Raw genomic sequence first — 12,866 nt, forward strand, 5'->3', positions numbered from 1 at the left:
AGCACTGCTCTTTATTTCTGGGATCTCTTGAAGAGCTTTTCCCTATAGCCTCACTTACCTCTCCCTTCCATCCCATTTGTAGTTTTTATATCTAACTCAACGTGCAACTTTAACTAGCAGAGAGCCTGGCAAAAATAAGGAGTAGAAAATTGTTTTGTCTTTTCTGTTCAACAGTGCCAGCCTGGTTTTGATATGATACCAGTTCAGCCAGTGTCTGAACAAGCCTGCTAGATGGAATTATTTTTTTGCTCTTTATTAAAAAATTACCACCAGGATGTGCAATGGTCTTTTACTTGGTTGTCAAGGAAGAGGGCTTTTTTTTTTTTTCTTCTAAAAGGTCTTTTCTTGTGGGACTGGGCTCCTGTTTACTTATGATGTTTGGCTCCTTTCCCGTGTTACAGGAAAAGCCCTCGAGAGAACTTCCAGGCTGGGCGCTTGTCCCCCTGCTCCCCCACCCCTCCTGGCCAGTCACCAAACAGGTACAAGAGGTCAGCAAGCCTTTCTGAGGCTGCTCTGTTTTGGCTGGAGCCTGCTGCGCATCATCACCACCGAACGCGTGCTTGCCAGGGGCCCATGTGGATTTGTCCACCCGCGTCTCTTCCTACACACACGCAGAGGCGGGACAAAGGAACACACGCCATCCGCCTGAGGAGTTTATCAGCCCTCGGTCAAGAGCCAAGCGTGTGGCGCTGGCACGACTGTGGCCATCGGCTTTAATGACATTGTGGGAACCCGCAATCTAATAAGAAAATCCACCAGGCAACTGCCAGGCTCCTAAGCCGGCGCCTTTCCCCCCAACGAGGCTCGGTCCTCTAGGCGGGATCCGCTGAGGGCTCTTAGAGCGGTCCAGGCAGGCGCTGAGAAATGAAACTTCATCTTCCCTCTTTCTCTCCTCCAGCCCTCCAGTGAATGCTTCTGGACATTAATTGGGCCCCATGATAGTCTTAAAAGCTGCCTGAGCTCCCCTTCCTGGAGAAACAAATTACTAAGTACTGCAGGGTTTTCTTTGATTCAGAAATTTCATTTAACTGCGGGAGAAGAGGGAAATCCTAATACATAGAGTTCTGCGAAGGGCAGCTCTTCCTTTTTTTCCTCTTGTCTTCCTTCCTGTGTCTTCTGTCCCTGTGTGTAAGGTTAGCTTCCAAATGACACTGCATGTTTTAAAGTTTCTTACGTAATTCCAGGAGTTTTCCTCACAGTCGGCATCATTGCAATCTGACCTTCGTTGTGGGAAGGCTGGCTTAGGGCACAGCCGACCTGTCTAAGCCAATGCAATGGAAACCCAATGTGAGTTCTTCACACCAGATCACAGAACTTGGTGTCGGCAGAGCTTTGATCCTATATGTGCCTGGTACCTGTTAGACTGGATCCCGATTCCCTCTTTACTTTTAAGCAACAACAACAAAATTTTAATAAATAAAAAGGAATGCCCTAGTGGGCCAATGAACCAATTACAGAAAAACTTAACACAACTAAAACCTTAGTAAAACTAAACTTGATGGTCTTTGAGGATTTAAGAAAACATATGATAAATACACTGAATCATTTCAAGGCATTTGATCACTGTGCTTGAACAGACTACAGCACAAACTTTTGATAACAAATAATTCAATTAGCCTCCAACTAATAAAAATAAATGGGGAAAAAAAACAAATAATTCATGCATACAGAGTTCCACAGAGTGCCACAGCAGAGGCTTACTGTATTTAATCGATCAGTTATCACCATCTTATAGCTAATGCTTAATTCCTGCTCATTATCATTCCGGTATCCGTCATTTCATTCATGATATCAGTGTTTTAAGAAACCATTTTTTTTTTTGCATGAGGCTCCGTATTCGTGAGGCTCCGTGTTCCATTTCATTTCTGCGTGAGGCTCCATATTCGTGAGGCTCCGTGTTCCATTTCATTTGTGCATGAGGCCCCAGACTCTAAGCAGCGCATCTTACCAGGCCGCGTGTTTCTAGGTCTGTGAGCGGGAAGAAGCTGTGCTCTTCGTGCGGGGTTCCCTTGGGCAAAGGCGCTGCTATGATCATTGAGACCCTCAGCCTGTATTTTCACATCCAGTGCTTCAAGGTACGTATTCGTCACGCCCCTCCCTGAGTCCAGGCTCATCCTGTGTTTTGGCCTCGTTCTGCGCTTAGTAAGCGCCTCCTGGAAGTCCTAACAACCTTTGTGTGTGAGGCCCCCCAGCGCTAGGTTGTACAGAAATGGGCATGGAGTCCATCTTTGAGGATAAAATTCTTCTATCACGCATCCCTCTGGGATGTCGGGTTAGAGGAAGCAAGATGTATATGTGCCACGTGTCTTTGTAAAACTGTTTTTTTGTTGCTAAAGAGTGTTGCTCTAGCAGGAAGCTAAGCAAGCCACCCAGGAGGACAGTGATACTTCTGAATCTTTAAAGGCAGGGCAGATTTATTTGGGATGTAACATCTTTGCTTCTTCTTAGACTCTTGTGACCCAGCTCAGAGGTTTTTGGTCTTTGACCTTGATGGGAAATTTCCCTCAATTAAGTGGTTGCAGCTAGTTGCTAAATTGTAGATCTCCACATGAGTGTGTCTGCAATCACAGATGGAGTATTACTCCCTCTAAGAGCTGCCCTGCTCAGCACACTGAATCAAGTTGCCTTTGTTACAGGTCCTTATAGAAACTTTCATGCTTCTTATTGCTCACGATCGGACTGTTTAAATATCATCTCTTCTCATAAACTACAAGCTCCATAAGGGCAGGTACCGTGTCTGTCTAGCTCATCATTATTTCCTCTGTATACCTAGAGGAGATGGTATCAGTAAATATTTCTAGAAGAGTGAATTAATGAATAACTGAAAATGAGAAGGCTTAAATTTTAGTCTCAGATCTCCTGCCAATTAGCAGATGAGCTAACCACTTAATGCTTGCCTGATTTATTTTTAAGAATTTACAGACTATATCGGCATCTCCTTTCATCACCCATGGGCATGTTTCAAATAATATATAATTTTCGAAGCTACACCCTCTAGCTCTGGAAAAGAATAATTTATTTTCCTTCATCATGCGGACATGTTTTCTTCTGTCCTCAGGTTTTGTCCTGTTTCTTGTTGGCTCCCCCCTAGGCTATAAAGTAAACTTGCACAGGTTTAAAATAACTCTCACCTTACCTGTACACTAAGAGAAAGTGGATGAAGCCGTTCTGAAATTATTAGCTTAATTATGTCAGTAATCACTGGAAAGCAAAACTTATCATGAACAAAACACAATATGGATACTTAGACTCAATTTATCAATATTATTGTTGTAAAATTAACATAAATAATGTATATCCTAAATTATCTTGGAGTATTGTGAGGCTCATAGTATATACTTTTAAGAATTTCATGGTCATATCAAGATAATATGTTCTAACACCACAGTTTATTCTCAGAAACTTAACCAGAACTCGAAATAATCAAGGTGACAAAGAGTTTTTGCAGATTCTCAATGGACAGGGGACTTAGCTGTAAAGGCCTTTGTTTTCTCTAACCGTTCACTTCCAAGAGCTGACTTGAAGCTTTAAGCTGCGTCACCATATGGGTTTATCCCTACCCTTGTGTGTAGGTATAGCTCGTAATATAATTTGAATGGAGCCCTCCCTGTGCCCCGGGTGACCTTAGAGTCTGGGGCCCTTTGTTCGCTCCTGGGCTCGGTCATAATCTGCCTGCAGGTGGCTGGCATGAAGCACGCCCCGCTGCCACCGTCTCTGGTTCAGCCAGTACCGTGCACCCCACGGTCTGCTGCACTCAGGCTGACCTGGTATCATTGCCTCTAACATGGAAACTTAAGATGGGGGGTGCTATTCCACAGTAATTATAGTCAGGTGTTAATAGAACTTGCCAACAACTCTGAAAAGCCTCATTCAGAGACAGGCTTCGATATATAATTTGTTGGCCATGTGTTTACTTAAAACCACTAAGATTTAATCTGTTTAAGACAGTCTTCCATCTTGAGAATCAGCTTTGGGATTCAACCTGATAACCACTCACCAACTTCACAACCTTGGACAAGTCACCTCTTGTCCTAAGCTTTCTGAACCATTGTCCTTCTCCGTAGAATGTTAGGACTTGGGATAAAATGCTAAAAGTATATTGTTTCTGGAAGTCAGCTTGCGGAGCAGCCTCTCATACATAGTAGATACTCAACAAATGTGGAGGTTAGAGAAGTGATCACCGTGCTCCTCTTGTGAACAGTAACCAAGCATTGTAAGGAAACAGCTCCTTATGTGCCTTATAACTTCTGTTGTTTCTGCCCTGCAGTGTGGAATCTGTAAAGGACAGCTTGGAGACGCAGTGAGTGGGACGGATGTTAGAATCCGAAATGGTCTTCTAAACTGTAATGACTGCTACATGCGATCCAGAAGTAAGTCTTGGGGGGAAGTGCCTTGAGATGTACGGGTGCAAGCACATGCCTTTGCTGGACCAGTTTAGGAATTCAACTATTTCTCCTATCAGTTGATGCTCCTACACTAAAAGAAAGATTTATTAGCAATGGTAAAGAATCTGCCTGCAATGAGGGAGACCTGGGTTCAATCCCTGGGTTGGAAAGATCCCCTGGAGGAGGGCATGGCAACCCACTCCAGTACTCTTGCCTGGAGAATCCCCATGGACAGGGGAGCCTGGTGGGCTACAGTCCACGGGGTCACAAAGCGCTGGAGGTGACTGAGTGACTCAGCACAGCACAGGTAAAAGAAACACTAGTGAAGTGACCCCTTGTTTACTGTTTCTTTCTCACTTGAACGACTGCTGCAATGTGGCCAAATTCCTTTTAACTAGAAAGGCATTAATACACTAGCAGGTGAAAATGTAGACCGAGTTTGAGACACTGGCTGAGCTCACCATGGAGATGCCAGTGAGATACAGGGGTGATGTCAGGCCTGTAAAACCCTATTCATCTGTTGAGGGGTCTCTTTAGGAGACCAGCAGCATGCGGAGGGTATCTCACAGGTGAAGAGTCGCTCTGCACTGTTCATCAAATCAGGCACCCGCTCCTCAATGCCTGCATTCAGGGGTTTCATGGCATAATGTGGGCTTGTTCCCAACGAAATTGAAAATTCTTTGAGAGACAAAACAGTGTGTTTTATTCTCTGTGAATTCCCACTCTCCTCCAAAACGCCATAGTACGTACTAATCAGCGCTGAGCCAGTGTGTGCTGCCTCGAAGCTTCCTTGAGCCGCCTGCTGTCCCATCTTATGCCTAGGCCTCCTGACGTGGACAGGTCTTGTATTAATAAATTTGGGGGGGGCCACAAGGGGGTGCTGTTGCCCAGCTGCTGTTTAGAAAATATGAAACTAGCCGGTGGCTAGCCTCTGAATCTGTCCTCAGTCTCCATCATAAATATAGTCCTTATGGTGGATAGGGCTTCTCTGCTGACTCAGTTGGTAAAGACTCTGCCTGCAATGCAGAAGACCGGGGTTCAGTCCCTGGGTCAGGAAGATCCCCTGGAGAAGGAAGTGGCGACCCACCCCAGTATTCTTAGCTGGAAAATCCCATGGACAGAGGAGCCTGGCAGGCTCCAGTCCGTGGGGCCGCAAAGAGTCGGAAATGACTGAGCACACAACACTCAAAAGCATGTGTATGTGTATAATATATAATTATATTTTATTTAAACTATATTTGTATTTGTTTGCTTTGTTTTTATACATTAAAAAGCAAAACTAAACCCTTTTGTCCCAGGATTCAAAGTAATATTTTTTCTATTATTGACACAACTTGGGAGTTTTCCTGCAACCTCAATGACCTGTTGCCTGTGAGCCAGGGGACCAGAAGAGGGCGCTGTTAGGCTGAAGGATGGTTCAGCCAGATTTGAACGTGCTGTAAATCTGAATTTCTTTCGTCCTTTAAAGGGATTGAAGGATACCAGCAGAGAACAAACCCAAACCCACCTCTGGATAACAGTGACCTGTTTTCATCCAAATTTTTATTTTAATTGAGAAGCTGGGTGTTTCATTGTCATTTCTTTCGGAAATTAGCTTTTAGGATCTAGGCCAGCAATTTTTCTCTTGTGGATACAAATATAAAGGATGTTAAGTGCTTTTGATTCCAAATCTAAAGACAAGAACCATGGGGTTCCTGCCACTGTCCTGTAAGATGAAAAATAGGTAATTGGAAGTAGATTAAAGGTACTATTTTTTCTTTAATATTTTTGATGCACTATTTCACTAGATGATTTTTAGAATACAAATGTACTAAGACCAAACTAAAAGGTTCATTATCTCTTTGCCTAGAGAACCAGTATCTATATTCAAAAGAAGAAATAAATAGAAGGTATAAATGATAAAAGTTTAGGGGAAAAAATGGATTGTTTAGAAAGATAAAAAATGAAAAATGAAAAAAATCTTCCGTCAACCGCATAATCACTTTCTAATAATTTCTTGGGGACAGGGGCAGAATGTGTGTTTGTGTATATACATGTGTGTGCACACACACCCAGATGCACACGTGTGTGACAAAGCTCCCTGTGTTGGCTTTTATTTCACAAAGATAAGGGCACAGCCGCAGTGGTGCTTACTTTTTGTTGCTGCTGTTTTTAACTTAATGATGAAAGTGAAAGTGCTGGTCGCTCACTCGTGTCTGACTTTGTAACCCCATGGACTGTAGCCCACCAGGCTCCTCTGTCCATGGGATTCTCCAGGCAAGAATCCTGGAGTGGGTTGCCATGCCCTCCTCCAGGGCATCTTCCCAACCCAGGGATCGAACCCAGGCCTCCCACATTGCAGGCAGATTCTTTACCCTCTGAACCACCAGGGAAGACAACTTAGTTATATATCTTGGCAATTTTTTCATATAGCATGTCCTTTCCCCTCATTCTTTTTAAGGCTCTTTTATAGCTGTGTGCAGTCCTACTGTATGGACTTACCATAACTTAAAACTAACGCGCTATGAAGGAGTGCTCCTGTTAATTCCAGTTTTTTTAATACTATTTTTTTTAAATGCTCCAGTGAACAGCCTTTTATGTATGTCTTGATGAACCTTTGAAAGCACTTCCACAGGGTAGATTCTGAGCAGTGGAAAGTGAAGTCGCTCAGTCGTGTCCGACTCTTTGAGACCCCATGGATTGTATGTAGCCTACCAGGCTCCTCAGTCCGTGGAATTTTCCAGGCAAGAGTACTGGAGTGGGTTGCCATTTCCTTCTCCAGGGGATCTTCCTGACCCAGGGATCAAACCCAGGTCTCTCACATTGCAGGCAGACGGTTTACTGTCTGAGCCACAAGGGAAGTGAAACTGCTGAGTTAAAGGCACATGCTGTTTAAATCTTCAAGCAATTTGCCTAATTATATTCCCCGAAAGAGCACACTCTCTCCAATGTATATGAGAGCCTGTTTCTTTCCCTATGCCTTTGTCAGCTCTGGATATCATCAAACTTTTAAAATTTCCACTCTGCTAGGCCGGGGGGATACAACCTCTTTGCTTGGATCTGTAGTCTTTAACTAACTATAAGTGAGTTTAAGCATCTTTTCATTTGTTTGTTCACCATTTATACTTCTTTTTCTATTAAAACCTTTTATATTTCTTTATCATTTTCCCGTTATTCTCAGTTGCTTTTTATGAGTTTTTTGTAAATTAAGGAAATTTTCCCTTTATTTTATATTTGCTACTTTGGGCAGTTATCATTGGTCTTTCCACTTTGTGATTTTTTTTTTTTTCATAGAATAAATTTTCAGTTTAGGTAACATAGTTACCTAAACTTAAGTTACCTAAACTTAAGTTAGTTAAACATAGCTCTCGTTTTTCCTTTTTGGATTCTGGGTTTTGTGTTCTACTTAGAAAAGCCCTGAGTACTCCAAGAGTATAAATAAATTTAGCTGCGATTTCTCCTAGAATTTTTTTAATTTTCTCTTTGGCATATAAACATATGATAATCAGAAATGTATGTGGGGGTAAGAAATAAGATAGATACTAGATTTATTTTGTTTTCCAGTTACCCAATTGTGTGACTATAACTTACTGAAAAATCCCATTTTTTCTTATGAATCTGAAATGCGACTTTCTCCTAAACTAAGTTCCCATATATATTTTGGGTCTGTTTCTGGATATTTTATCATGTTTTATTAACCTGTTTATTCTCTAGTATCAGTTTTAATTAATATAGCTTCATATTACGCTTCAGTATTGAGAGACTGGCCACCTTCTCTCCAATTATTTTTTCCAAGTTTTCCTAACTCTCACATTTATTTTTCCAGATAATTAATATCATTTTAGACTAAACTTTAATCAGGTCAACAAATGGCAGGGAGAATGACCACCACATCTGAGAGTACTGCTCATCTCTTTCTTGGTGTCAAGAAAACTCTACCTTCAGAGTGAATAGGGGGAGAGACTAACAGTTGGATAGAGAAGTATAAATCCACTTGAATTGATTGAATATACCCCAGATGCAGTAAAAGAGTCAGAATGGGGAAAATGGCTAAAAATCATTTTTTTCTTTTTTTACTTGATTTTGATCTGAAGTTAAGAAGGGAGATGGATAGATGTGAGAGGTGGTTTATCTCAAAGGCATTCTTAGTGAAATGAAATAACTTCATTGTGTGGAATAATAAAACCTGAATATATAATCCTATTTTCTTCAAGTAACTGGTCACATTTAAATGAAATTTTTCTCTTGGAGGGGGAAAAACAGCATAACAGCATATTAAAATGCAATTCCTAAAAGTAATGTAAATAGATTGTAAATTCATATGTAAATGGGAAGAGATGTGCAAAGCAAATTACCTGTCACGAATCAAGCCGTCACATGGGTTAACCGGCCCCATTTGTGCTTGGGTGTTGGATGACCATGTCTTTGTGTCTGTTTGATCGTTCACTTTTGTGAAATGCATTTAACGCAAAATCCCGGGGGTCTTTTCCAATGTTGCAATTGCCTCAGCATAACTCTAATGCCTAAAATGAAGGAGAAACTTTGTGAAGGTTTCAGCAGGAAATATGGAGCCCAAACCATCCTTCCTAGATAGAATTGCCAGATAAAATACAAGATGCCCAGTTACATGTTTTTGAGTTTCAGCTAAACAATGAATTTTTAGTATGTGTATGTCCCGAATATCTCTTGCTCAGGATTTAGCACAAGTATATCCCAAATAGCCCATGGGATATATACTAAAAACTTTATTTATTGTTTATCTAAAATTCAAATTTTATTGGGTGTTCTATATTTTATTTGCTAAATCTAACACTCTTGTTTCTAGATCATATGTCAGATTCCTCCTGTTGCAATGCATTTATTCTTAGAGAAATCACAAGCTAAGGAAACTGACAGAACAGAAATTATTTTCTTGCTTATTTGCCACACAAAACAAGGAAGAAAACTTGGTGGAGGTCATTTGGTTTAGGGTGAAATCCAGAGGACTTCAGCCAAACTTCACAGGGCATATGAACCACCTGGGCTTCTTGTTCAGTTCTGGGATAGTGCTCAAGAGTCTGCATTTCTAACAAGCTCTAGGTGATGCCAATATGGGCCAGTCCCTGGACCACACTTCAAGTGGCATGGTGGGACAGATTTCTTCTCCCTGGAAGGAAGAGATGTGGGCAGTGGCCATCACTAGTTTCAGAAATGTTTGAACATCTAAATCCAGAATGGCTGACTACTGTAACCAAGTGTCGCTCTGTTTCCTTCACGCCAGGTGCTGGCCAGCCCACAACATTGTAAGGTGGTCTTCAAGCTTCCAGATCACTCACCGTTTCCTTCCCGAGGGTGTCCCCCGGCAGCTGTTTAACAAAGCCCCGAGTTCAGGGGCTCCACAGCGTTCATCTGGTTTCTGAAAGGCTACTTTAAAAGATGGTATCTGTTCTTCTGTAGCACAGTGTTCATGGTTTTCCTGGTTTCCTTTTTTTGTTTTTTTTGGCATTTGCACAGTATATACAAAAGAATATTGAATTGTAATGATCCTGAATAGTTCAAAAAGAAGAGGTCTTAGCATGGTCAAACAGGCGTATGGTTTAAAATATGTTATTCTCTTTTTTGGGAGTTAATGAGATAAATGATACAATAAACCTGTTTGGTTTTTTTTTTTTAGCATTTCTAGGAATTAAACATTTTATGTTTACAGAATTGAGCTGCAGAAAATGCAGGACATGCCAATTTGAGACACGTGGTCTTCTGAGTCAGGAGCATACAATTAATGCATTTCAGAAACTAAAAATCACACCATCTAGCTCTGAGCTATAACTTGTTTTTACTGCAAAGTCACTAGGCTGATAATATAAACTGTAATCTTGAAACATTTGTGTTACTTACCTTTTGAGGTGGAAGTCATACCAATAAATTATTGTCCGTTAGTATTAGATTCTGTGTCCTTTGGGAATTATGCCATTGATATAGGCTGAACCATCAAATAGAGAGAACCCTTGTAATATTGGCTAGGTTTACACTCTGGGGCATTGCCCAAGGGTAGGAAGAAACCAGAGGGACATAATTCAGTCATTATTTCCAAAGTTGCTACCAAAATCCGTGAAGAAGTTTAATCTTCCAAAGAGTGGTGGGTCAGTGATCGCCGAGAGGGCTTTGTTGCTTGCTTCTCTTCCTGCTCTAGATTCAATAAAAGCCTCCGTGTGGGACATATGGAAGCTGTCATCGAGATCAGTCCATCATTAGGGGTGACCCTTGCTCATCATTAGGTGTGACCCTTGCCTGCAAGTTCTCCTTGGGGGCAGAAGCCCAGGTGGCTAAGGAAACGCACTGAGTCCATCCAGACAGAATCCAGTGACGAACAAGGTGAGAAGCCACTCGTGTGTGATCAGCAAGGACCTTCTACTCACATTGTCCCCGCCCACCCCACTGGATACCTACCTGCTCTCCCTCACGCCATCCGTCACCAGCTCTCCTGACTTCTGGAATTCCAGAACCAAGAATTCTGGACCTTGCTCATGGAGAAGTTTAGCAAGGAACTCTTGTGGAGGGCTGGTTTATTTTTTGCCCTGTGTGATGAGTTTCATCTGGCCAAGAAAGGAATCAAGTTATTAAAAAGCATCCCATGTTAGATCTCCAGGCTGTTTTCCTGAAGACTGGGGAAAGGGGGACTATTTATTCTGCCTTAAAATGATGGCAAATAAGTGAAGATGACAGATGACATTTTGTGAATGAAGACTCTGGATAATCTCCTAATAGGTTAATGTAGTCATAAAGATCAAGTAGATATTTTTCTGTTATGTAAGCAATAACTTTTTTTTCTGTGTCTTATTGAGTATGGCTAGCAGTTATTTATTTACTTGCTAGATGGTTCTCTGCATGCGGGTTCCATGTAAGTGCAGAAATTTCCTCAGCCACTGGAGATAGTTTGGCCATTTTGTTATTTGGACGAGCTGTTGTTAGATTGAAATTTACACATCATTTCATTAAAAATTGTGCCTTAGAAAATGCAAAGCTGTTGCACATAGTGATGAATTATGGATGCAGTACATTGAAGAGAGATGAAGTCACTTCCAAGTTCTCAAGACTTCTCATGGAGGTGTTGGCTGCTTTACAGGGGAAGAAATTAAAAAAAAAAAAAAAAGAAAAAGAAGAATTGAAAACATTTTGAAAATGTACAGATTAAGTCCAATATTTTGATTAACCACCTGCATGTTTTATTAAGTATTTTGATAATATGGATGTTTGCACTTTGCATGATATTAGAAGAGTACTTTACCACCAATAATGCACAAAACATGTACAATAGAATCATTCATAACCGATTTTTATAGAATACTTTTTACATGTGGAACTCCATCCGTTATGTAAGGATTATATGAATATTGCACATTCTCTTCTGGTTTCACAAACCCATTTATACATATTTCTTAGTGAGACTCATTGTACATGTATTGAAGCTAGAATCAAGTCAAGAAAAATAAAGCCCCATTCTCCAACTGCAAAATGTGCTTTTCCATAATGAACAATAGTCACCAGCACAGAATAATCTCCAACATTTTCTAAATTCTAATTGCCAACTGTTTCTATTTATATTTGATTTATATTTCATTTGGAGTCTGTTACATGGCAGCTCGGGCAGACTAGATCTTGTTTTTTCCAATGCAGCATAATGAGTATGATCTATTTCTTTTCAAATAATCTTTGAGATCCCAGGAAAAAAAAAAATGCTGTGCTCTGTTGAGCTACAATGTAAATGTTTGTTTAAAAAAAAGGTGAGGCAAGTGAGTGATTTATTGTTCCTGAGGAAGTATATCTTTTTTTCCTTATACTTCAAAAGCTAGTCTCTTCTTTCTTGAGGAAAAAAAAATGGGTAACTCTGTTTTTCACTTGCAAACTTTCATGACGTGTTCATTCTTTCTGTGTAGTGTTATTAATGCAATACATACTATAGTTATCTATACACAGTGTAAGACTTAACAAGCTGAAATGATCCACCTCATATGTGAGTCCGTCCAAAAGATGTTACTATTCTGGGTGGGCCAATGTTCTGTATCAGTTACACTAACCTTCATTTAAAATATTTATTCTAAAATGACTCTGAGAAATAGTAAAAAAAAAATAAAAAATAAAAAGTTGTCTAAAATGCAACAGCTTTTATAGTAAATGTACATTTATAAATAAAATACTCAAATTAATTTTGTATTTCACTGATTTTTTTTTTGAGGGGCGGGGAGTCAATTTTCTCACTTGGGGAAGAGAGAATCAAGCTCCCTCTTACAGCTTTTGGTCCGGAATCACAGTCAGATGACAGCGATGATGCAGATTTGCATATGTATATTGATGCATCTTGAGGTCAGCTATTTAAGGCAAATCAAACTTACCAGCTGATTTGGTATGTCCGACTCTCTGTGACCCTATGGACCATAGCCTGCCAGGTTCCTCTGTCCATGGGATTCTCCAGGCAAGAATACTGAAGTGGGTTGCCATTCCCTCCTCCAGGGGATCTTCCCAACC

The 12,866-nt window shown here is 40.8% G+C and overlaps 1 protein-coding gene across 19 annotated transcripts in view; it reads left to right on the forward strand.

Moving 5' to 3' along the window:
• LIMCH1 (LIM and calponin homology domains 1) overlaps positions 1 to 12,547 on the forward strand; it is a 348,017-nt gene extending 335,470 nt beyond the window's left edge. For 11 of the 19 annotated variants that reach the window (XM_043871027.1, XM_043871030.1, XM_043871028.1 and 8 more), the window contains 4 exons: positions 402 to 488; positions 1,967 to 2,075; positions 4,268 to 4,370; positions 9,625 to 12,547. In XM_043871027.1, coding sequence (XP_043726962.1) covers positions 402 to 488; positions 1,967 to 2,075; positions 4,268 to 4,370; positions 9,625 to 9,650 — 325 coding nt within the window. In that variant the 3' untranslated portion in view covers positions 9,651 to 12,547. The remainder of the gene's footprint in view (positions 1 to 401; positions 489 to 1,966; positions 2,076 to 4,267; positions 4,371 to 9,624) is intronic. The other 8 variants (XM_043871031.1, XM_043871032.1, XM_043871043.1 and 5 more) reach the window with 2 other exon arrangements.
• Positions 12,548 to 12,866: the final 319 nt, after the last annotated feature.

This window comes from Cervus elaphus, chromosome 17 (assembly GCF_910594005.1).
Source record: "Cervus elaphus chromosome 17, mCerEla1.1, whole genome shotgun sequence".
Lineage (NCBI taxonomy): Eukaryota > Metazoa > Chordata > Mammalia > Artiodactyla > Cervidae > Cervus > Cervus elaphus.